Source organism: Pagrus pagrus, assembly GCF_965226575.1.
Source record: "Pagrus pagrus genome assembly, chromosome: 13".
Taxonomy (NCBI): domain Eukaryota; kingdom Metazoa; phylum Chordata; class Actinopteri; order Spariformes; family Sparidae; genus Pagrus; species Pagrus pagrus.
In genome coordinates this window covers 1,497,626-1,524,861 of record NC_140197.1, presented here as the reverse complement: position 1 = coordinate 1,524,861, position 27,236 = coordinate 1,497,626, and the positions used below count along the sequence as shown (strand labels likewise).

General features: G+C 41.8%; 1 protein-coding gene across 2 annotated transcripts in view; it reads left to right on the top strand.

Moving 5' to 3' along the window:
- The window catches only part of fbxl16 (F-box and leucine-rich repeat protein 16), a 39,920-nt gene extending 33,270 nt beyond the window's left edge, over positions 1-6,650 (top strand). Inside the window, exons 7-8 of one of the 2 annotated variants that reach the window (XR_014623818.1) lie at positions 11-702; positions 798-6,650. Coding sequence is in view for 1 of the 2 variants with exons in the window: in XM_084370375.1 (XP_084226501.1) it covers positions 11-159 (149 nt within the window). In the remaining variant the exon portion in view is untranslated. Of the gene's footprint in view, positions 1-10 lie in introns of both variants that reach the window. The other variant, XM_084370375.1, reaches the window with a different exon arrangement.
- The last annotated feature ends 20,586 nt before the right edge of the window (positions 6,651-27,236 follow it).

Genomic DNA, 27,236 nt, shown 5'->3' with positions numbered 1-27,236 from the left:
GTACCTGCAGGCTGTCCCCTGCTGACCACCACCGGTCTGTCAGGCCTCATCCAGCTGCAGGAGCTGGAGGAGCTGGAGCTGACCAACTGCCCTGGGGCCACTGCAGAGCTCTTCAAATACTACTCCCAGCACCTGCCCCGCTGCATGGTCATCGAATAAGACCACTGACCCATCCCAACTACCTACTGACCGACCGACCGATTGATCGCCATACTTCTACCTTCGTCCTCCTTCCTCTTCCTCATTCTTTTCTCAAATGCTAGCCAGGAGACTGAACTGCTCCTACTGTACCACACCATTCCTCATTACCTGTCCCCCTCACTCGCCCGTCTTCCTCCACACCCCATTGAGTAGACTGACCCATAGGCAGACAAAGAGGCGGGAAGACAGATGATGGTAGATGCCAGACCACAGGATGATGGGATGGCATTTGAGATGAAGCTGGAGTGAAGAGCTTGATGTGACGTCTTGTCTGACAGCAAGTTTCTTTTTCAGAATCAACACAAGGCTTTTGTTACAGAGGAGAGCTTCTCTAAAGACGTTGATGATTAGTTTTGAAGAGCTGAATGGAGACTGAAGATCCAGGCACAGCATAGAGGAGTTAGGAAAAGCGAAATAAAGACTTTTGTGTTTGAGCTGATATGGTGGAATTTACACATGTGCTCATGCACTGTAAACACACTCACACACATACTGTATATGGTAAGTGAACACATGTAAGTCCTGACGACCATGATTACTGACGTTTCTATTGCCACCACGATGTGTAATATAACTGCTGTTATTTTTTTTCTCAGAAAATTTCAAAGGTCAACTTTTCTCTTGTTTAGAGAGACACCATACGCCAGCTGGAGAAACAGGAATCAGAGAGAACTAAAGATACAGGTCAGGAAGCAAATGACAGGGATGGGACTTCACTCTCACTTCTTCTCCCTTCCTCTCTGTGTGAAGTGTGTGTCATGGACTCACAGGTTCCTGTCTTTTTGAGATACCACCACGTTTTTCCATCTCTGTGTCTTAAAAAATTCAAGAAAATAACAGTTTACAGTGTTGGAGTTGATTGGCTCATCGTTTCACATTTCCCCCTCTCTTCTTCATTTCTTGGTGATTTAATTTACAGATGTGGATGATAAGCTGTTGTAAACTGTGAATGTTGTGTTTGTAAAAGGGTGATGTATCGCTGAGGCAGTGCACCATGAACAAGTCAGTCGAATGGAAAGCAGAGTGTGCAGAAAGCATTTGACTTTTATGCTTAAGAGTTTCTGCTGGGGATACAATGCATTACTCTCAAATGAGGAATATGATAGCATCAAGATTAGAAAATGAGGCAACTATGGGGCTCAAACTGACAGTGATGACTTTATATTTCTGGACTCAAACTAATAAATAACTTTAATAACATCAGCAGAGGGAGAATGCAAGCCAGGTGGTGGCGAGGTAGCTTTGTCTAAATTAGGGGACATTTGGTTTTGGAATTTAAGTCTTCTTCTTCTTCTTTCCATCATATTAATAGAAACACATGTTGACTAGTGTGTAAATCTGAACTTGTGTGGTCCTAAAGCTGCAATTTAATTTTGTGACCCCCTTGGCTAAGGTAAGGTTACGTCAAATTTGAAAAGGGAGAATAGGGGATTTCAGTATTTAATGCTAGAGCAGTTCTGGTAAGGCCCATTACAGGCCAGGGCCCTTGTAATGTGGCAATTTTTAAAACATAATTTACCCACTGAGCAGGCAACGTCTGTGGACGTCCAAAACAGGTTGATATCATGTCCGTCGGGCCAGGCCATGATCTGGACATCCATTGGCAGCCAGGATTAGTTGAGAATAGACGTTCATACTGGCTATGATCTGGACGTCCACGGACAGCCAGAATTAGTTGACAAATGTCCAGAAAAGACGTATAAAAAGCTTTCATTCTGGCTCCCCAGAGAACGTCTTTTAGACGTCTTGGATGTCCATAAATGATGTCTAAAAGACGTGATCTAGACCACTTTTTGCTCACTGGGTAGTTTGTGGAAATTTTACAGATTTTTCTCCAAAACCAGAGTTTAAGAAAGTTATGAAGGCCTTTTTCTGTTTGAAATCATGTTTAGCCTTGCTTAGCTCAACTAATTGATGTGAATGAAATCACGTAACAGCGCCTTAGTCCTCAGCCCTGCAATTGCTGGCTAATCTAACTCTAAATTTCGATTTAAGATTTAGATAGATAGGACATATTGGATGAAACAACAATTGACTTGAATGTTTTTTTAGCTAATAGTAAACAGCATTTAGCAGTGGCCTTCAAGACCTGTCTAGTCCCCTTTTATTGGGGCGTCAAGGGGAAACCTGCCTATCCAGGGTTAAAGGCAAACACAGGTGTACAGAAACACTAGCTGTGTTTACATAATAATCATAATAATAGCTCAATCAGGATAAAATTGGCTCATGTACCCATCACTCAGGAGACTGATCCAATCCGGCCAAATCTGAATGAATTTTTAATCAGATGGAGAGGGGTGGTGTAACCTGTTCAATAGGAAAGTATTCTCTGATTGGAATAATTGCTTTGTTCTTTCTGTGCATGTTTGCCTCATGTGGGACTAACATTAGGTGACAGAAACATGGCAGTAGCAGAACAGAGTTGGTCTATGGCCAATACAAGTTTCTTGTTAGAGATCTTAAAAGATTTGAGGATTGGACACCTTGATGGTCGAAAAGCTCGAAACAATGAGGTGTTCAAACACATTTTTGAAAAGATGAGCAAAGCCGGAATCCACAGAACTAGAGCCGCAAATATTGTTCCCAGGACACAATGTGGGTCCATTTGAAAACTACATTAACAGGCGGAGCAAATGCATGAACGGATGAATGAATTTAATTTTCTTCGTGAAGTTGGAAAGAACATATTCTTCTGGCTGTTATATTTTGGGCAGATTAGGCATTTCACAGCAGGCAGAGACATTTTGCATATGTTAAAAAAGTTAGATTCTGATTAAATGCTTTGGGGCCATATGAATGGTGAAATTATTAAGAAACTCAAAAAAAGTTGTAAGAGACCTTTTTTTCTTACACCTCAGATTTCCACACACATCCATAAACTGAGCTAAGCTAGGCTGAGCTATGCATTAAACATGCATTTGTACTGCCAAACTGATACAAAAAGGCATCTGCGAGCGCATGCGACTATGAGTCAGAAGGAAAAATAGTAAAGTTTCCCATAAACCAAAGTAATTATTTAACATGGAAATAAATTAGTTGTGTTTCTTTCCCACAATTCTCTGATATTAAAAGGAAATTAATGGGCCAAACAGTGAGCTGCTTTTTGCCTGTTGTGTGTCCTTAGATGTGCTGACTGCCAACTGAAGGGTCTTGGATCAGTGTCAGTCAGTATTACATTGTGCCAAATGCATCTGCAGCAGCGCATAAAATGTGGCTGGTTGCCTGTAGCTGATCACTGACTTCACTAAACAGACTGAGTGTGTACTGTATGGATATGGCAGACCATGCATGTTGTTAGTTGGTCTGTGTTTTTGTTTCATGAATGGTCATTTTAGTTGTAGTTTAGGTTGTTCTGAATCTCTTCTTTGTACATAATATATTTATTTATTTATTTATTTATTTATTTATTTATGTATTTATCTATTTATTTAATTAAGTTAATTTGTGTCTTATTTACGTGATTTATTTATTGAAGAGACATTTTTCAAAGGATTCTGTTTTATGGAACTTGCTTCGAATTTGGGCCTGAATTAGCATATGCATTGATTACTGTTTTTTTTTTTTATTAATATGATTATTATTATTTCCAAGATGTCAGAAGCCTGAGTGAAATAATCTATTACACATTGAACACACACCACCATTAATGTCATTAAGACTGACTTAAAGTTTTTAAATCTTCAGAATGCGCAAGATTTTTCTCTGTGCAAATGTGTGTCAACTTGTACTGCTGTTGGGTCCATCATTAAGAATATGGGGATAAACATTGGTGATATGTTATATTTACTGTCATTGTCCTGAATGTGGAAATACAGAGTATGATGTATGCCAATCATCCACAACACTAAAACCACTGACATGTGAAGTGAAAAATGCTGATCATCTTTTTACACTGCAATGCTCTGCTATGAATGCTCCTGGCATTCATCTGGATGCCACTTTCATATGCAACACGCACCCAAATGTCCGATCCACAGGGGCCCAACACAGTACCTCTGAGGGTGTCCTGAGATGTCTGACAACAAGGCATTGGCAACAGGTCCTGGTGGGGCCTCAATGGATCATATACTCGACGAGATTGGGATCTGGTGAATTTGGAGGCCAAGTCGAGCTATTTTTCACATTTTCTTGAGCCATTCCTGAGCAGTTCTTACATTGTTGCAGATTGGACAGTCCTGCTGGTGGGGGCACTGTCTTTGATGAGTGTACATTGTCTGCAGTGGTCTTTGGTTGGATGTTGGCTATCAAAGTGTCATCTGCATTAATTCCAGGACCCAAGGTTTCTCACCAACTCATTACATTGTAACGAGATCATCTGTTATTCACTTCACCTGTTTGTGGTTCTAATGTGGTGGCTGAACGGTGTAAATAGAGGCATTTGAGATTAGAGATTGACCTCTGTCATGGCTAAGCAATGTTTACACTGTCGACTAAAAAGACAAAGGGCAAGATTTCAGATCTGATGATGTGGAGGATGAGAATTATGTGGAAGCTTATTACTGGCACATCTATTGAAAAATGAACAACAAATTAGAAAAAGTTTTGATCCATCAAGCTAGCTTCAGCTCTAGCTGTTTGCTCATATGCTTTGGTTGGCTTAAGACTTAACACAGCAATTGTGCTGATATGCTGATTTTATGATGATTTTATCAAATGGAAATAGATTTTTCTGCCACATCTTACTTATGAAGGATACCACCTGAAGGCAACACTTGCAGTACTTGATAGGTATTCACTACTGTGCCCTCTGGAGCTGAATTTCAACACGTTTTGTTTGACCAGGTCGTGGAATTATCATAAATTGGCAGCATCTGATCAAATTCTCCTAAAGTTTTGTTATGGAAATGTTGATTTCAACAGAAAACACAAAGTATAAGGAGCTACAAGGAACTTTAACTTTTTGTTGATGCTGTTCTGTGGACAATAACGGTATGATCACCACAACCTCCTGTCATACAGATTACAAATAGATATATAATGAAAGAAAGCATTTTTAACACTGTTTTCTTTTTTAAACAGCTATTTGCAGGATGCATAGTTATGAAGTAATGTATCTATTTGTGGCTAAGTACTGTAAGATTAATGAGTGTAATATGAAGATGGTGAAACAAAGTAAAAGGTTTAAGTAATGTCATCTTTTAGACACCTAGGTAACATGCTATCCTACAGTTTACAGATTCAGTTGTTGAAAAATCTTAATTTTGTTAAGATAAAAGTAAAGAATTAACGATCCCTAATAATGTGTCCATAAAAAATAGGACAATAAGACAGCTCAGCTCAGTAGCAAGGGCAAGTATCTGCTGCTATACCACCAGACTACCAAGCAGCTTCTATGAAGTGTGAGGCAGTGAGGCCCCTCAATTCCTCAGTCCTCAGCACTTCGCCATAACAAATTGTTTTGATTATCAGAATGCGACCCAGTGGCAGGCATTAAGAAAATGTATATAGAAATCCTCTCACTGATGGTCTTGTTTGCTTCTGTAGGTCACATAGAGGCATCCGCATTAAATTGAGTTGTTTCATAACCAATTAAAAGTTCCTTGTAGTATGCTTCACTGTTGTTTACTTTATGGTAAATACAGTGTCAGATAAGCATGAAACATTTTTCATGCAAAACTGAAGTCATTTTAAATACCAGTATTGCAGAGTTGTCAATTATGAACTGATCAAAGTAATTGCTCCCAGCTCAACTCTATCATCCAGAAAACATACATTTCAAAATGTGTTCTGCACAAACAGCTCTGTTCCTGTACTCTCAAACCCTGACTCGCAATTTGATTACTGATCAACACAAATGTGTCTTCTGCTCTTTTACTATTTTTGCTTTAATGGGCTTCTAAAGGATTAAAATGTAAGTTTACATATCATGAACTCTGACATGCACATGCATTTCTCAGCTACAAACAACTAACAACAAACCTTTCTAAGGCACATTTTCTAAGGTAAATAATTCCTGTCACTTCTTTTACTGTCAACAGTCTTGGTCTACATCTGTCACCATTTTGTTACAATCCTTGTACAGCACAACTTTAAGTAAGCAGTAAAATAAATACGAACAGTTTACTGATAATGTTGAAATGGGTAGAATTTGTGTGCTCTTTCAGTGTCACTTTTGTTAGACTACCTGCTCCTGTTCTGATTGTTATTTGACTGAACACCTTCTTTGCGCTGATGACCAATGCCTTTTGTGCTTTGGCACCTGCAGATGTTCACAATCATTAAAAAAAAAAAACATTGACCAACATAAAACCAATATCACATCAACATGTCATTTTACAACAACTGCCAGAGCCAGATGTGTGCAGCAAGCAGTTTGGATTTCTGTTAACAGTGGGAAGTGAAGTGATCACGTGGAAGGCTGTTCACATATTCATCTATCAGTATGTATTTTTAGTTATTATTAGTTGTCCTGCAGCTCATAAGCAAATAAAATGTAATGTTGGAAAAGACATGGTGGACTAAGTAATGAACACCACATTACTTACACATCTACTGAGTAATAATACCACAACAACTAGTGAATCAGCATTCACACTATTAATAAAGATGACAATATCTAGAGTGTGAATGCATCAGCATTGGATGACAGAAGACATTTTTTTTGGAAAGACACACAAAGACATACAAACCAAGGAAATATTTTTTTTAAATATATTTTAAAATAAACACGAGAATGATAAAAAATACAATTTACACAATAACAGACCAAGTTTCTATCCTCTATCCTTAAGTCATCTAATGTAATGAATGTGTATTATAATAACACAATGACTTTAAATTGAGGGTCCGTGTATCATGTTTTTTTTTTTATATTCAATTGAGAATCCAAAATCAGAAAATTAAATGTAATTTCATAATTTGTTAATGAATGTGATATAAACAAAAACTAACGCTTTGTTTTACGTACTTTTGATTTTATGCTCAGATCACAAATAGGGAATGAAGAAAACAGGCCATGGGCCGGATATGTTTTTGATATTTAATTCCTTCAAATTGTGTGACCTGGAAGTTATTTACTATGGCTTTATTGACTCACACAGTAGGTTTGACTCATACTGTTTTGTAAAAAAAAAAAAACAATTTTTGATCAAGACAATATTTTTTAGTTTATCTGAATGAAGTCAGTTGTGTTATATGGACTTGATGAATATACTTAAAGGCTTCATACTTTGCATTTCTCCTTTCAACAGATATCTTATCTGTAGTTTTAAAATAATACATTTAAGTTCAATCAACTGAAACATAAGGTTTTCATCAAACCTATTTTTTTACTACTTACCAGGTTCCACAGAATAATTTGGCGCACCCAACGTATTTTTATTTCCTTTATTCACCAACACAGCAGTTAACAATTTGGTGCACATGGTCCAAAAACAAACAATACAGCAACATTTTTGGCAGATTATTACATATAACTGCAACTGCAACTATTAGTCACTTAATCAAGTAGTTGATTGACATAAAATTACATTTTAAATAAAATAGAAAAGTTCTCTGGTTACAGTTTCTGAAATGTGAATATTATCTTAAAGCCAGATATTATAAAACCAAGCAGTTATATGCAAAAAGTGTGTTTACAGGTCGTGGGGAGTATGCATATGTGAAAAGGTAGTACAAAGCCTTTTGTGGCTCCAGAGGAAGCTGCATATAATCTGAAAAATTGCCTCCAGTGATATCACTCAGCAGCGATGTAAATCCACTGGTCTGCCTTGCTCCTATAACACTGTTGGACTCATTATGGACAGTTAAAACCAAATGATGAAAATTGATACACTTGAAGGCCTCTACAACAGTAAACTGAATATCTAGTATACAGTATTATGGTCTAACCATCTAATAAAACACTTGCAGTTGCCAACATTATATTTAAGCAATTTGAAGGGAAAAATGTGAGATGTACACAGAAATGGAAGATGCACATGCTTCTCTTCTGGGTGCAGTCAGTACTGGGCAAATCACAGTGGAACGAAAAAAAGTGTTCCCGCGGACAAGGCAATTGACACTATTTTATTAACAGTGTCAGTTTATGCAACATGGTATGACAAACGTCTTTGCAGTTGTTTTTGGTGCAGCTTGGTGTAAACAATTTTGGGGCAGCAATATTTCACACAACATTCAGCAATAGTTGGCCCAATGATACAGTTTGTTCTTGAGCATCTGTACTTTGGTTGAGAATCTGCAAGCATCCAGTTGACAAAGAGTTTCAGAAGTACCTCAAAGAAGGCTTTCTGTTCTTGAGGATAACTGAGGTTCAGTGCATATATGACACCCACTAAGAGTACACAGAGAGGCGATGTCTCCCAACTCATGCAGAAATTTAAAGGAATAGTTCACTCTAAAACGAGATTCAGTCATTATTGACTCACCCTCATGCTGATGAGAAGTCCGCTGTAGTTTCTTATTCCTCAAAGTGCAGCTGGAGACCCGTGGGGGTACCCTCCTGTAGCAAAAATTCAAACCCCTCGTTCAGGATTCCAACATCGACGGAAGGAGTGGTGGCATCACCTTCCACAACATTGATGCTGTAGATGCCAAGGATGACTTGTTCCAGCTCCCTCTCAACAACTGTAGTATTGGCATCCTTAAGATAGGAAGGAAAGAAAAAAAGAAAGGCCAAAACCAAAACATGAAATCAGAAACAGATTTTGCAATCTGGTGTTTTGGTGTGGTGCTTGTCTTCTTATGATGTACCAGAGTCACTAACTTCTTAGACCTAATTACACAAGAGAAAACTCATCAGTAACGAGTTGGTGCAGGTTATGTTGCAGTTCATTAGCTGTTTATGTAGCGTGTAATACAAAGCCTTGTTTTGATCCGCTGCTCCTGTTTGCCCTGTTAAAGATACTGCATTACAACACTTTTGGTATTCATTTCTTTAAAACATGCCCTCTAGTGGTTCAGTGGACGGAAACAGTTCATTTCTAAATAAGGACTTCATTGTGAAATATTATGTGGAATCTGTTGTGAAAAACTCATTGATTTGCAGCATTCACATACAGTATATAGACTACTACTTAAAATGCCACCTCTGTCATCTGTTCTCCAGTTTCCCTCAGCTGAATTGTTGTGAGAAAAAACATGTATCAATGTATCACAGTTGACCTGATGGACGTGGTTCTGCATCACTCTCCTTCATGGGCTCTCATTATGTTCCTCTTGGGAGTCTTGTCTTTACATCTATTGTGTAAAAAGCAAATAATAATGATATGTTTTATAAAAGAACAAAGAGAGGTATCAATAAAGGAAACTTAACTTGTCAGACCGTTTCCTTTGAATATAAACAGAATATACCACATGCAAGCGAAGCAGCGTTGTTGTGAAGGTTCAGACTGGAGCCACACAAACCACATGGGGGGTATTCCAGACAGGAGGTTCAACAAACTCTGAGTCTATCCCTGAACTCTGAGTTGACTTACTCTGAGATGGGAAACTCTGAGTATCCAGTTCCAGAACGGCTGATCTGAATTAGTTCAATCAACTCTGAGTATGTTCACCTCGAGTTACGCACGTGCACAACCACTATAAAAAGCCATCGTCAATGGAGCCCTGATACCACGATCGTCACCATGACATCAGGCAAAAAGAGATCAAGTTATTTTACGTAGAATATGAGCACATATTTCGGCAAAAATCAAATACAGCTGCAGCGGCGAAGGAGAGAGAAAGGGCATGGGAGGAAATTGCTGCCCGAGTCTACGCGTAAGTTTGAACTATTCCATTGGATAACATTTAACTGTAAGATCGTAGCATATAGGCCTAGTTATGAATGTAAATAGGAATAAAATCTGATTTCCATTTAGGTGCAATCCAACGGGGGAAAAAAGGACTTGGAAGCAGCTAAAACTGAAATATAAAAACATTATTCAAAAAGGTAAGGCATGTTTTGCTTGGCGATTGCACCTCACTTTGATTTTAATTATTATTATTATTTTTTAATTGACTAAGGCTGTTAAAGTAAAATTAATTCAATGGCCACTTCAAATAATGTAAACCCCTAACCAAATTCTGTTTTAACACGTCCTCCCACTTAATACACCACTTAGTAGATTAAAACGTGATACAATGTTTACACATTTTTATTTTATAAGTAGGCTACATTTAAAATGTGACGATGTGTACAGGAACACTCAATAAAAAACTAACTTAAAATAAATAAATTAGCTTTATTAGTTCTGCTCAGCCAACAGAAAGAAGGCAGAGGCCCGAAAAATGGGTGGAGGGCCACCTCCACCACCTCTGACGGAGGCTGAGGAGATGGCCCTCAGCCAAAACTATGGCCGACCGGTGGCTGAAGGCATCCCCGGGGGAAGCTCATCTGAGCCTGTCACCCACCAGGACACAAGTGCTTACATCAAATGCTAGTATACACTTGTGTCATTTATATTTTTATTTATATATACAGTCATGGAAAAAATTATTAGACCACCCTTGTTTTCTTCAATTTCTTTTTCATTTTAATTCCTGGTACCACTAAAGGTATATTACCTGAAGAATACAATGAACACGACAAAAAATGCAGCTGATTACATAATACTTTGTCCTATTTGACATGCTTAAGCTGAATTGTATTCCCAGGGTATATAAGAGGCCATTTCATGTCATAAGCAGCACTGCACATGCAAAGGCCTGGAGTGGTTTCCTGCTTACATTCAAGCCGTAGCACAACTCAGAAGTTGTCAGCTCTCACATAATGCCTAAAACAAAAGAATTATGTGAAGCCACAAAGGCAGCCATCTTGGCACTGCTGGAAAGTGGCATGAGTGAGAGACAGGTAGCCAAAAAACTGAAGATCTCCAAGACAGCCGTTCATTACACCAAGAAAAAACAAGCCAAACATGGTACTACCAAATTGCTAGCTGGTCGAGGCAGGAAACGTCTTTCTACCCCACGAGATGACCGTGCACTCATCCGTTCCTGTGTCAGGAATCGTCGTCAGACCTCCAGGGACCTTAAAAATGAGTGGGCACTGTCGAGAAATGTGACTTGTTCGGCAAGGACAGTTCGAAACCGACTTCTTGAAGCTGGTCTGAAGTCACACGGGGCACGGAAGAAGCCCTTCATCAACGAAAGGCAGCGGAAGACCCGGTTACTCTTTGCTAGGGATCACAAGGATTGGACTGTCAATGAATGGGCTAAGGTTCTCTTCAGTGATGAATCCAATTTTGAGTTGATGCCCACTCCAGCCAACTTACTGGTTAGGAGGAGGCCTGGAGAAGCCTACAAACCAGACTGTCTTGCCCCTACAGTAAAACATGGGGGTGGATCAGTGATGATCTGGGGTTGTTTCAGTATGGGTGGAACAGGGCAAATGCAATTGTGTGAAGGGCGAATGAACCAGGTCATGTACAGGGCTACTCTTGAAAACAGTCTTCTTCCATCAGCTGGAAAACTCTTTCCTGCCTCGAATGACTGGATTTTCCAACAAGACAATGCCCCTTGCCACACGGCAAGGTCAGTTAAAGCCTGGATGGAGAACCAGAACATTCGAACCATGCCTTGGCCTGCTCAATCACCAGATCTAAATCCAATGGAAAACCTGTGGAAAATCATCAAACTCAAAATGGAGAACCACAAGCCCAAAAACAAAGCAAATTTGTTTGAATTTGTGCAACAGGAATGGGCTGCTGTGACAGCAGAACAATGTCAGAAGCTGGTGGAGAGCATGCCAAGACGCATGGCTGCAGTCATCAAAAACAATGGTTATGCAATCAAGTACTAACTCCTGTGTGTATCATGTGACTAAAAGAGACAGAAAAGAAAACATGGAATGCCTAAAAGCACTGTTTTTGGCAGTACAGTGCCATAGCTATTGATGTAAGAACTTAAGTGATTTTGGTTATTATCAAGAAAACCATGGAAAATGGCTAGATATCAGCTCTTCAATTAAACTCTTATGAGCTATTTTTGTTGTTATCATTATATTTGTCCAAACAAATGTACCTTTAGTGGTACCAGGCATTAAAATGAACAAGAAATTGAAGAAAACAAGGGTGGTCTAATAATTTTTTCCATGACTGTATATATATATATATATATATATATATATATATATATATATATATATATATATAACCTCCCCCTACCCAACAGTTGTGGACGGTGTCATCTGCCTAGTTCAGCCTCCGACGGAAACAGTTGAACACCATGCAGCTCTAAGTATTCCATACTCAGATCTTGCTGAGATGGTAGTTCAAAGTAATCTGAAACAGTTTCTTTTCCTGCATCACAGGAGGAGGAGGATGATGGTGGTGACGATGATGACGAAACACTGTCTGCTGCCACAGGGAGAGATCCAGAGAGGCCTACTGAAGTGCGTCTTAATATTATGTATAGCTACTGGCAGTGGTCTACCCATCTACATTCCTTTACATTGTCGAGTGGAATATAGTTTGACATGTAGCCTACACTGCAGTGATGAGCATAGATAATGGACAAACAACTAGCACATTCTTGTCCTTCAGCAGAACATGGCTGGGCATCACAAGGAGGGTCCATCAACTTCCACAGCACAGCTTGATACAGTGAGATTTTCGGTCAATACCATGTTAAATCTGTATGTAGAACTCGAGCAATTAAATGTTGTCCATATGTTTCCCAGTTACCAGTTAAGGAGTTGTATAAAGTGCACCTCTTGAGGACTATTGAGAAAACCGAAAAGGAAATGGTCTATCTGGATCGAACGATAAGAAAAACAGACCTTGAAATTCTATTACTGGAACGCCAGTTGAGGTGGGTGCATTGGTGAAATAGGTGAATATGTTGGAACTATATTACAAATCCTAACTGTTGCTTTTGTACTTATAGGGAATAAAGAAGAACCAAGTCACATGTGAATTTGTCTTTATTTGACTGTTTTAATCAAAATTCCTGCAAATTAGGTCCCTTACAGCCCTTCCATCCCGGACATCTGCAGGGTGGATGGGGTGGTCATCCTCAGGGTCATGTATTTGTAGGGCAGGGTGTTGCTCTGCTCTAATAGTTGCAATATTATGGAGAACAACACAGGCCACAATGATGTCTCATGCCCTCTCTGGGGTGACCCTGAGCTTACGCAGGCACTGGAACCGGGATTTGAGTATGCCAGTGGTCATCTCAACCCGGGCTCTAGTCCTGCAGTGGGCCACATTAAAACGTTGTTGGGGCCCTGGCTCAGGGTCAGGGTAAGGGGTCAACAGAGAGGGCTGGCATAGATAGCCTCGATCCCCCAGTAGGTAGCCATCAAACTCTCCTGAAATTATAGAGGACACATTTGAGTGCATTAAAAGGGGAGACAAAGAACATTTGTACAAAGCTTTAGCTTCCTTACCACGTGCAAATCTGTTGCTCAGGCTACACTCCCGGTAGATCCGGGAATCATGCACAGAGCCGGGCCACTTGGCATCTACATTTGTTATGATGTAGGCTGCATCACATATGATCTTCACAGTGCAGAGGATGACATGAGTTAGTTGTATTATACTGTATACATTTTCATGTAGAAATTTTTTTAAGATGGTAGGTTATATACCTGGACATTGATGCTGTGAAAGGATTTTCTATTCACATAGTCCCCTTCATTTTCTCTAGGCGCAACAATAGGAATTTGCGTCCCATCTATGCATCCTATCACATTTGGAAGCCCTGCAAAATGACAGCTGATTACTGACCCCACTCTGAGGTCGCAGCAGGATGTATATCATAATTTTAAAAAATGATCAGTCACCTGCAATCCTGTGAAATTCCTCTTTGATGTTTCTGACAGGTTTGTGTCCGGGGAACACCACCATGACTGGTAACAGGCGTTTCAGTGCGAGGGTAACTTTCCTCTCCGCTCTACATACTGTTGCCTTTCCGATGTGCTCTGCATCCCCGATGTTGTACAGAAAACTACCGTTTGCAAAAAAACGTAGCGCTATGCACTATACAATTTGCAGTGATGTGAATGCACGTCCGCGGTGTGTGAGGTTGGTAATGTGTGGCCGGAGAATGTTCTCAAGATAGATTATACTGTGTGATGAAAAGCAGTAACGTTCAAACAGATATTCCTCTGGAAATGACAGGACATCCAATCTGGGTCGGAAGATTCTCTCGCGACGTAAAGTGTTACGAATAAGTTGTGCTTCGATGTCAATCGGATTCGGAATGAACAAACAATCCATGTCAAACAGCGTTCTTCATGTGGGAGGAGACGGGTAGAAACTCAGGGTTTCTTCAAGTTAACCTGCCAGCGAGCAGGTTATGTTCACAGAGACTGTTACCATGGTGACTGACCCAGAGTTTCAGTTACCTCTCTTTCTGGAACGGAAAACCCAGTTTCCCTCATCTCAGGGTTAACTAACTCTGAGTTTTCACATAACCTGCTTTCTGGAACACCCCCCAGGACAAAGAAGTGCTTTGCCTGTAATCTCTGTTTATTTGTTTTAATGTTTGAATTGTCACCGAGTGCCATGCTTCTAAAAGGAAGAAAAGGAAGAAAGGAAACAAAGTAATTCATGCCTGATAAATACAACTAAATACCATTAAATTAGAATACAATCAATCTTTTAAGTTCATCATCCATAAACACATCAAACCAAATGATTCTCATTGAACTAGGCATGTTAAAATACTAAGCCTTGAAACTTAAACATTGACCTTTAACCTTAATGCATTGAAATAAGTTTAGATTTACTTACAATGAGATGAAGTCAAACACGCATGGCAAACTCAGGTGAGCACCACCAGCACACACACACAGAGTCCGGAGACAAAGGAAAAGGGGGAAGGCCTCAACTGGGCCTCTATTAGTAAAGTGGGAGGAACAGTGGGAGGTGCTCACACCTCCATCCCACTTGGTTCTCCTGCAGGCAGGATTCAGCCTTGGAGTTTGTGACAAGTGTTGCTTACGTCACATCAATGAAGGAGGGTGTAAATAAAGACTATCACAGCCAGGACCAGAGACAAAAACATTTTTTTTTTTTAAATGATGGTTTCTTGGGGCTAAACTAAACCAACCTGGTGCATGCGGTGCTATGTCCAAGACCCACCTGCTTGAACTACACAGGCACACCAAATATTAGGTATATTTTATATATAACATGTCTTGTATCACAAACACAAAATATGGTCAGGCTCAATATGGAAATATTACAAAAAAAGAAGGGTTATAAGAAATTTCCTCCGACCTCTTTGAATCAGCGATACCAAATGAAGACCAGCAACAAATTGTCCACAAAAAAAGCCGTAGTTTGTGGGGAGGCAGGCCAAAGCATGCAGATGGATAGTCTTCTTATCTGAACTTTCGCTAGAGCTTCATTTGGTTGTGGATGGCTATCCAGGGCTAGATTCAATAAATAAATTACACTAGGCAGACTGGATTTGTCAGGCCTCCCTTACATGCACATTTTGATATTTGTGTTGGGACCCACAGATGAAGTCGTTCACTGTGATTTCAAAATGGGCTCTGAACTGAACTCAGTTTCCCAGAATCCCCCAGTCTTCACACCTAGGTGCAAATTCAGCTTTGAGCGACTATTGGTCAGGGTGACAGACCCCCCTCTGACCAGATAGTCAAAACTCCAGCTCCTTTCTTTGTTCCCTCTCTTCTCCACCTCAAGTCTCTCCTCTTGGATTCCTCTGGGCCTAACAGCTGCTGAGAGCTGCAAGCTACATTCCCAGCAGGCCCAAAGAACTTCTCCTGACTGCAGCGACACGAGGTCCTGCTAGTACTCCAGGGGGGTATTCCAGAAAGCGGGTTTTGTGAAAACTCTGAGTTTGTTAACCCTGAGATGAGAGAAACTCTCCAGAAAGAGAGGTAACTTAAACTCTGAGTCTGTTACTGTGGTAACTGACTCTGTGAACCTCACCTGCTCACTGGCAGGTTCACCTGAAGAAACCCTGAGTGTGACGGAGCTGTCTGACAGCGACTGTCCTTTCCTTCAGTCGATCATGTTGAAGCAGAAATAATTCACAGTTTTACACCAGGAGGAGAATTTAGATTCATTTAGATGAACTCTCCTCCCTGACGAGGACTGAACTGAACAGTAGACCGCTTCTCATCAGTCCATCATTTATATTCTCCGGCCGCACAGCGAATATCAGGCTACACGTCATCGCTGACGTGCTCTCAGATCTGAACAATCCTCTTCGTTTTTTTTGTTTTTTTAATCACTTCGCAGGTTAATCAATCACCTTCAGCAGCCAGAAAAAGAAATAACTCACATTTCATTTGGCTTCTTTATTTCCCACAGACAGCTACAACAGTAACCATCAGTTGAGCCTATTGTATTTTTTCCAACAACGTAATTTCAAAGTCCATGTTTCTATTTTGCCGCCGCATTGAGTATAAGATTAAATGACTTCTAGTTCAGTCTAAACAAAGTGTGTGTCTGCCTCTAATGTTGGGTCCTGGGGGTGAGTGACGTCTGTTCTCTGCCTCCGGTCACCCAGCGACCTGACTCAGGACCAGCTCCTCTGCCTCTGGTCACCCAGCGAGCTGACCCAGGACCAGCTCCTCTGCCTCTGGTCACCCAGCGAGCTGACTCAGGACCAGCTCCTCTGCCTCTGTCGGACGTGGTGGAGGTGGAGGTGAGCACCACTTCATGTTCATCTTCTCAGCAGGATGTTGGGACACAGATGTGTGTTAAACAGCATCTGTTGGTGGTAAAAGCTGCTACAAGTTAAAATATCCACTGAATAAACTTTGACTTTATTATGTGAAATAAAACCAAAGTGAGGAGCCATCGTGAGACTGTTTTTATATTTCATTTTCAGCCGATTTAATAATTTAATAGCCTAAAATAAAATAAAATAAAACATTGAACAACATTCAACCACTTCCTCAAAGGCTAATATAAAATAAAGTGATGTTAAATTCAAAATAAAAAGACGGTCAGTGATTTTTATACGGCCGCAGCCGTGTTACTTTTTTTTCTTCCCAGAAAATGTCTGCTTCCTGTTTTCTCCCCTGTTGCCATGGTGAATCACAGAATCGGAGCTCCATTGATGATGGCTTTTTACTAGTCGTCAGGTACGAGCTCAACTCAGAGTCGACTTACCTGACTCAGATCAGCTGTTCTGGAACTGAAAACTCAGAGTTTCACTTCACAGGGTGAGTCAACTCAGAGTTCAGGGTTAGCCTCAGAGTTTGTTGAACCTCCTTTCTGGAATAGCCCCCAGATCACTTAGCACCAGCAGCTGCGACACAAAGCTTGCCAGCTTACTCCACAATCTGAGGAACACCAAGCACCGAGTTGCTATCGCTGCAGAGGAAAGGAGCGACCAGGTTCCTCCATCTGCTGTCTTTCGTGAGATCTTGCACAGCAAGAACAGCATTGTTCAACATTGGAATCCCAACGTTCCCTGCAACCACCAGCACCTTTTCTTCAGAGACTGGTAACGTTGAACTGGGCCTAGATAGCATAGCATAGCACGGCTAAGCACAGAACTGTTTAACTTCTTTATTTTGCTTTGCTACACGGCTAATTTACATTAGTTGAATGATGCTTCACACAGACTCAAGGTCTTTGCATGCAACTAACCATCTTCTCTAACCTGGCATCACGTCACACACACACACACACACACACACACACACACACACACACGCGCACACACACACACACTCCTTCAGCCTGGAGCATATTGTTACGACCCAGGGGCGGGTCTAGGAATCTGTGGGTGTGTCTGAATGAATGTGTGAGTGAATGATGTGTTGCAGGTGTGGTGCCGGATCCAGCCCTGATTGGCCGGTCGTTCTCTATCCCTCCTCCACTGCCAACCCCGTCTGTTTCGTTCAGTTACGCGTGCAGCAGTAGGGGTGGGCTGCCAATTGCTTTGTCCTTCATTTCTCCAGTTTTTTTGAGTGAGTAGGGAGGTTAGACTTTGTATTTTGGTTTTCTCTTCTTTTGTAGGTCAGCCTCGGTTCTTCAGTTAGTTGGGTTATGTTTGTTATTTTGGCCTTGGCCCACCCCGACGCCAATGCTGTTTTATGCTTAAATTGTGTATCATGTTCTTTTTCTTGTTTTGTAAAATAAACCATTATTTGCTAAATACGCACAAACCCGCGTCCTTGGGTTCTCTGTGGCTTGGGAGTGAGGGAAGGTGGCCGCAAAATCATGTTATGCTCTAGGTTCTCCTAGCTGGGGCATAACAATATCACACCCACTGCGATATCAGCGAGCACATGATGTGAGCACCACCATTGTTTCTTTGTTCTGCCAGACACACACACACACACACACACACACACACACACCTGTATATAGTACATGTTAGTTAGTGTGTCTTTATCTTTGTGTAAATAAAAGACTTTGAACCTTCATGCTGTCTATTTAATATTGTACAAGAGTGACTGTTGCCAACCTCTACTCTGTCAAGGACTCTAAAATCCTTCAACCATTACTAGCTGTTATGGTAATATTGGTTGTAGTTATTAAGTTCATTATTAATCAGAGTTACAAACAGTTTAGTACCTTTTCTGAGACTGATTTGGTGAATTGGCATCATTTCCCTTCTTCAAGGGTGGTGCCCCGAGGTGATCTAATGTAAATTGGATCTTATTATTAATAATAATAATTTTTCCTGATAATCATTAATTATTATTGATAGCCAAATTTAACCCAAAACTCCGTATTACTGTTGCATGAAGCACTACATTATGGTGCCTCGTGTGAAATGAGAACAACATTTGGTAAACAAACAAACTGCCACATTATTATTACACTCATTAATTGGTATGGTACATGTTTTAGCTTATGTATTTATACTTTGAAATTCATACACAATAAATTAGTCATGTGTATATAGGAACATTTTGCCATATATTCTAAATTGAATATATAAGAAATGAATAAATATATAAACACTGGAATAAAGTTGTAGATTTATATTTTTATATTGTTTTAATATTTTAAAGTAGTGAGTTACCCCTCATCTGAGGGGTTGCAGTTGGTAAATGTGGAGGTGATTTTAATTACTTTATGTCCTGCTGGGTATCTTAATCAGACATCATTATTTAATACTTTATTTATATTGTGTATTAATAATTTGAATATGCAAAGTAGCAATTGATGTTGCAGAATAAATGTAGTAAAGTAAAAAGTTCAATATTTGCTTCCAAATTGTAGTGAAGTAGAAGTATAAAGAAGCAAAAAATGGTACCTCAAAATTGTAGTACCTGAGTAATGTACTCAGTCGTATTCCAATACCATAAAATTGTTGGGACCCACTGATGTCATGGTTCTGTGTCTGTTTGTTTCTGTTTCCTGTTTTACTTTGAAGTTTTACCCTTGTGTGTCGCATCCTGCTTCTCAGTTCCTCCTGTGTGTTTTTCCCTCCCAGTGCTTTTCCACTCGTTTCCTCACCTGTTCCTCTTCCCTCCTCACTCCACCTGTTCCTGATCTCCTCGTTAGTGTCTGTGTATATAGTCTTTGTTCTCCCTCATGTGTTTGTCAGTTTGTTTTGTCATTCCTCTGAGATGTTCCCTGTTGTCTCCTGTCACTCCGTGTTCTGGGTTCCTCCTTCGGTCCTCAGTGTCTCCTCCTATGTCTCCCCATTTGGTATGCTTGGATTTTGGTTCCTTGTTCTTTCATTTGATTTGTACTTTGCTTTTGGTTGAACTTTGTTTAAGCTTTGTTGCAACCTTGTTTTTGTCCTCCTGTCTCGTTTTGGGTTTGTCTATATTTCTTGTGTTTGGTACTTTAGCTTTATTTAAATAAAGCTCACTTTTCGTTCCCCTTATACTGCCTCCTGTGTGTCTGCACTTGGGTCCTCCATTTTGTATTACCTTTAGCCCTGATAACTGATGAAGTTGTTAATTGTGGATATCAAAATTGACTCTGAACTGAACTCGGTTTCCCAGAATTCCCCAGTCTTCACACCTAGGTGCAAATTCAGCTTTGAGCGACTAATGGTCAGGGTGACAGACCCCCCCCTCTGACCAGACAGTCAAAACTCCAGCTCCTTCCTTTGTTCCCTCTACTTCTTCAGCCACTCTTCTCCTCAAGCCTCTCTTCTCCACCTCTCTCCCCACGGGGCTGCCTGCCCTCAGGTTCTCTTCTCTTGGATTCTTTCTTTGAAGATTGGAAGCTGCTGAGAGCTGCAAGAGTGACTAGTTTCCTCTGGTCCTGTCTTTCATCAGGTCTTGCACAGCAAGAACAGCATTGTTCAACATTGGAATCCCAACGTTCTCCTGCAACCACCAGCCCCTTTTCTTCAAAGACTGGTATTGTTGAACTGGGCCTAGATGGCACATAGCACAGATAAGCACAGGACTTAACTCTGGTTGATGTAATGCATGTGTTCAATCTGTGTCACCCCCCCAAGGTTTTGGTTTTATTGTGATCTCAGGTCAGGTTATTGGTAGTTTGCTTTGCTACACGACTAATTTACATTAGTTGAATGATGCTTCACACAGACTGGGGGTCTTTGCATGCAACTAACCATCTTCTCTAACCTGGCTTAACGGCACACACTCCTTCAGCCTGGAGCATATCACACTCACATGTGATATCAGTGAGCACATGATGCTGTTATGGTAATTTTGGTTGTAGTTATTTATTAATCAATTACAAACAGTTTAGTGTTTTTTTTGTTGTTGTTTTTTTTAAGAGTCTGATTAGGTGAACTGGCTTTATTTTCCTTTCTTCAAGGCAGTGTTTTTGGCAGCCATTTTAGATTTGGTCTTTTGGACTAAAATGCTTATTAGTTTTAGTCAAATTTTAGTCATTTATATATGATAGTTTTAGTCTAGTTAAAAAAACAAAAGTATAGTCCTAACAAATTAATTTAGATCAATAAGTATTAGAGTGCTGTTGGACAGAAACCGTTATCACCGTTTTTTCAACTTTTTTTTTTTTCCAATTAATGCCCTACTTCATCATAAACGAGTGTCACACATAAGTTGTGAAAGTAGCAGATCTACAAGTGCAACACATTGTGAGCTTGTAGGTCAGCTATTTTCACCAATAATTACAATAATAAAGGAATGGTTTTAGACATACAAGGTTTATATCCTCTCGTCGTTTCCGACCACCAAGCCCCTTTGTTGACGCTGCCGCCATGGTCCAATTCTGTGACGAGTGACCGCAGGTGTGTTGAGCAGAATGCGTGCTGCCTGCCGGGTGGTGGGCGTGACCAAACAAGGACAGGATGCAGCAGCATTGCAGTCACTTTTTAGGTTTAGATTGACAGATTACACACACATCAAGCAGAAATGTCATGCATTTTGAACGTCTGACAGACCACCCACTAACATTTACGTCCGTTCTTGTCTCGTCAATGAAAACTCACATCTCATGTTTTAGTCATCAAAGAGCCATGTTTATCTCGTCACCGTCTTATCGTCATGAAAAAAAGGGTCATCGTTGACGAAAACAACACTGCTTCAAGGGACCCAAAACTCCCTAGTAATGTTGCATGAAGCACTACAAAATGTAAGATTTAAACTAGGTTTTCAGAGGCCTTAAAGTTTTCATTACTTTTTGCTGTTCTGTGTTGCAGGGGTCTCGAGCCCATTCCAGCTGACATTGGGCAAGCAGCAGGGGCCAAAAATTGAACGCAGGAGCTTCTTGCTGTGAGGCCCCACCATGCTGCCTGGCTTTAAAGTTAGCAAGCAGTAAAAACTAAGTCTAAAACAGGTCTCACACAGCCACTAACTTTTTCTAGGTTATGACCCTGCCTTTTATCAGTTAGCAAGCTCAAATGCCGCAGCCGTACTGAACCTGTACTCGTTTGACCAACATTGGGTTCAATTTAGCACTCAATCTGCCCTTTTAACCCCTGCAAGTTTTGGTTGAGCTGAACCTATTCAAAACAGGGCTAGGCTAGTCAGTGACACAAATATGGCAAAAGAATTGAAATTCCCAAGAAGGAAAAACTCAGTCAATGCCCTTGACCAAGGCACTGGCTCGGCTCTGGAGTGGTGCCCTGGTGCAACTGTTACCAATTGTTCCATTGGGATCGGTTAAATACAGTGTACCAGTTTCACTATGTTGTACATTACATGATATGTGATCTAAATAGAGATTCTTCTTAAATACAAAAACATCAACAATAGTGTGCATCATTAAAATCTGATTAAGACTTGGCTTGCACCACAAGGATACATTTTTATACCTGATTAAATCATGGTTTAATGATGAAAAACCACCTGAAAACTGCTGATAATATGAACTGAGTAGCATTGAAAATGTACAAACCTGATCTGTGTGGCAGAGCTTTAGGATTCAAAACTTTATCCAGAAGTTTGTGTTGTCTGACATTCGCTTCTGAGATAGTTCTTGCTCGAGATTGGCTATTCTTTCATACGGCCCAAAATCTCCTCAGTGGCTGCATCTAGTCACTGTTTCAGCAAAGCTCTCAGCATTTGTTGTTTTTACATGTTGCTATGATGACAAAAGCTTTTCCCCAAAAAATGTCTTAAAATTAAAATCTGAAACTGTTGGTATCTTCCAAACAATACAAACTTCTTCTGACATTCCATTTTTTGCTTACTTCTAGCAGACAATGTGGCATAATATTTATCTTTAATTATATTTACCTTTTGAAAAGGAATCTTATATTTTATTTGACTGTTATGGATTGTTAGGCTTATCGTTTGAATGAATGAATGAATGAATGAAATTTATTGGTCACTCAGAGTCACTCTGGTCACAACCAAAGGATGGGGGCGGAAGCCTCAGCTTATCTATAGCCCCCCCTTTTCTTACATGTCAATCAAAACAAGAAGCATATACATACTGTACCTACGTACAAACATATGCATCACAAAAACGCCTACACACACAGTACATGCTTAGATATATTATACATTCACATACATAGATTCAAACATACATACATACATCTATTTTTCATAAGTAGTTATAATTATAATACTCATTGCTCATTGCTCTCCATTGTTTGGTTACCCAGGAGCAAGTCTGTATTTATCTATCATCATATTTTTGTACTTTTTTTTTTTTTTTTTTTTTTAAATATTGGCACATTCTTACTGTATTTTAGTTCATCAGGTAATGCATTCCATAACTTCACGCCACAAACAGAAATGCACCTGCTTTTCTAATCTGTATTGTAGACGGGCTGTTTCCAATTTAGCTTGTTTCTGAGGGCGTAACTACGGTGGCCCTGAAGTGCAAATCACAACGGCAAATCAGAAAACACAACAACAAATCAGAAAACACAACGGCAAATCAGAAATCACAACAGCAAATCAGAAAACAACAACAAAACAGAAAACACAACAAATCAGAAAACACAAAAAAAAATCAAAAAACACAACAACAAAACAGAAAACACAACAAATCAGAAAACACAAAAACAAAACAGAAAACACAACGGCAAATCAGAAATCACAACGGCAAATCAGAAAACACAACAAAACAGAAAGCACAACAGCAAATCAGAAAACAACAACAAATCAGAAAACAACAACAAAACAGAAAACACAACAAATCAGAAAACACAAAAAAAAATCAAAAAACACAACAACAAAACAGAAAACACAACGGCAAATCAGAAATCACAACAGCAAATCAGAAAACAACAACAAAACAGAAAACACAACAAATCAGAAAACACAAAAAAAAATCAAAAAACACAACAACAAAACAGAAAACACAACAAATCAGAAAACACAAAAACAAAACAGAAAACACAACGGCAAATCAGAAATCACAACGGCAAATCAGAAAACACAACAAAACAGTAAGCACAACAGCAAATCAGAAAACAACAACAAATCAGAAAACACAACAACAAAACAGAAAGCACAACAACAAAACAGAAAACAACAAAACAGAAAACACAACAAATCAGAAAACACAACAACAAATCAAAAAACACAACAACAAATCAGAAAACACAACAACAAAACAGAAAACACAACGACATTAACCAAACCGGAAAAGGTAGGTACCCTCGGGCGACATGAATCGTCGCTGATTGGTCCGTCCTTTGAACCTGAAGGACAGGGTTTACATGTTTTCAAAACAAGAGCGCTGCCAGTGACGACATACACGCTGCTATTAAAGAATACTTTGATGACGAGACCAAATCACCGCAACGGTCAGCCCTCCTGACCGAGACTCAGTGAACTTTCCCCCCAGAAAACAGAGCTGAGAAGGAGAGAGACAGAGACGAGGAGGAGAGACAGAGACGAGGAGGAGAGACAGAGATGACGAGGAGAGACAGCTGAGGAGAGAGACAGAGACGAGGAGGAGAGACAGCTGAGGAGGAGAGAGACAGAGCTGAGGAGGAGAGAGACAGAGCTGAGGAGGAGAGAGACAGAGCTGAGGAGGAGAGAGACAGAGCTGAGGAGGAGAGAGACAGATGAGGAGGAGAGACAGCTGAGGAGGAGAGACAGAGCTGAGGAGGAGAGAGACAGAGGGGACGAGGAGAGACAGAGCTGAGGAGGAGACACAGCTGAGGAGAGAGACAGAGCTGAGGAGGAGAGACAGCTGAGGAGGAGAGAGACAGAGCTGAGGAGGAGAGAGACAGAGCTGAGGAGACAGACAGCTGAGGAGGAGAGAGACAGAGACGAGGAGGAGAGAGACAGATGAGGAGGAGAGACAGCCGAGGAGGAGAGACAGCCGAGGAGGAGAGACAGCTGAGGAGGAGAGACAGCCGAGGAGGAGAGACAGAGCTGAGGAGGAGAGACAGCTGAGGAGGAGAGACAGCTGAGGAGGAGAGAGACAGAGCTGAGGAGGAGAGAGACAGCTGAGGAGGAGAGACAGCTGAGGAGGAGAGACAGCTGAGGAGAGAGACAGAGCTGAGGAGGAGAGACAGCTGAGGAGGAGAGACAGCTGAGGAGAGAGACAGAGCTGAGGAGGAGAGACAGCTGAGGAGGAGAGACAGCTGAGGAGGAGAGACAGAGCTGAGGAGGAGAGACAGAGCTGAGGAGGAGAGAGACAGAGCTGACGAGAGAGACAGAGACGAGGAGGAGAGACAGAGATGACGAGGAGAGACAGCTGAGGAGGAGAGACAGAGACGAGGAGGAGAGACAGACATGACGAGGAGAGACAGCTGAGGAGAGAGACAGAGATGAGGAGGAGAGACAGCTGAGGAGGAGAGAGACAGAGCTGAGGAGGAGAGAGACAGAGACGAGGAGGAGAGACAGAGCTGAGGAGGAGAGACAGAGCTGAGGAGGAGAGACAGCTGAGGAGGAGAGACAGCTGAGGAGGAGAGACAGCTGAGGAGAGAGACAGCTGAGGAGGAGAGACAGATGAGGAGGAGAGACAGACGAGGAGGAGAGACAGAGCTGAGGAGGAGGAGAGACAGCTGAGGAGGAGAGAGACAGAGCTGAGGAGGAGACAGAGCTGAGGAGGAGAGACAGAGAGGAGGAGGAGAGACAGAGCTGAGGAGGAGAGAGACAGAGCTGAGGAGGAGAGACAGAGACGAGGAGGAGAGACAGAGCTGAGGAGGAGAGAGACAGAGCTGAGGAGGAGAGACAGAGCTGAGGAGGAGAGAGACAGAGCTGAGGAGGAGAGAGACAGAGGGGACGACGAGAGACAGAGCGGAGGAGGAGACACAGCTGAGGAGGAGAGACAGCTGAGGAGAGAGACAGAGCTGAGGAGGAGAGACAGCTGAGGAGGAGAGAGACAGAGGGGACAAGGAGAGACAGAGCTGAGGAGGAGAGAGACAGAGCTGAGGAGGAGACAGAGCTGAGGAGTAGAGAGACAGAGCTGAGGAGGAGAGACAGAGACGAGGAGGAGAGACAGAGCTGAGGAGGAGAGACAGAGATGAGGAGGAGAGACAGAGCTGAGGAGGAGAGAGACAGAGCTGAGGAGGAGAGACAGCTGAGGAGGAGAGACAGAGCTGAGGAGGAGAGAGACATTTGAGGAGGAGAGAGATAGAGACGAGGAGGAGAGAGACAGATGAGGAGGAGAGACAGCTGAGGAGGAGAGACAGAGCTGAGGAGGAGAGAGACAGAGCTGAGGAGGAGAGAGACAGAGGGGACGAGGAGAGACAGAGCTGAGGAGGAGAGACAGCTGAGGAGGAGAGAGACAGCTGAGGAGGAGAGAGACAGAGCTGAGGAGGAGAGAGACAGAGCTGAGGAGACAGACAGCTGAGGAGGAGAGAGACAGAGCTGAGGAGGAGAGAGACATCTGAGGAGGAGAGAGACAGAGACGAGGAGGAGAGAGACAGACGAGGAGGAGAGACAGAGACGAGGAGGAGAGACAGCTGAGGAGGAGAGACAGAGCTGAGGAGGAGAGAGACAGAGCTGAGGAGGAGAGAGACAGAGACGAGGAGGAGAGAGACAGCTGAGGAGGAGAGAGACAGAGACGAGGAGGAGAGACAGAGACGAGGAGGAGAGACAGAGACGAGGAGGAGACACAGAGATGAGGAGGAGAGACAGCTGAGGAGAGAGACAGAGACGAGGAGGAGAGACAGACATGACGAGGAGGAGAGAGACAGCTGAGGAGAGAGACAGAGCTGAGGAGGAGAGACAGCTGAGGAGGAGAGACAGCTGAGGAGGAGAGAGACAGAGCTGAGGAGAGACAGCTGAGGAGGAGAGACAGCTGAGGAGGAGAGAGACAGCTGAGGAGGAGACAGAGCTGAGGAGGAGACAGCTGAGGAGGAGAGACAGAGCTGAGGAGGAGAGACAGAGCTGAGGAGGAGAGACAGCTGAGGAGGAGAGACAGAGCTGAGGAGGAGAGACAGCTGAGGAGGAGAGACAGCTGAGGAGGAGAGAGACAGAGCTGAGGAGGAGAGAGACAGAGCTGAGGAGGAGAGACAGCTGAGGAGGAGAGAGACAGAGCTGAGGAGGAGAGACAGCTGAGGAGGAGAGAGACAGAGCTGAGGAGGAGAGACAGAGCTGAGGAGGAGAGACAGCTGAGGAGGAGAGAGACAGAGCTGAGGAGGAGAGACAGAGCTGAGGACGAGAGACAGCTGAGGAGGAGAGAGACAGCTGAGGAGGAGAGAGACAGAGCTGAGGAGGAGAGACAGAGCTGAGGACGAGAGACAGCTGAGGAGGAGAGACAGAGCTGAGGAGGAGAGAGACAGAGCTGAGGAGGAGACAGAGCTGAGGAGGAGAGACAGCTGAGGAGGAGAGAGACAGCTGAGGAGGAGACAGAGCT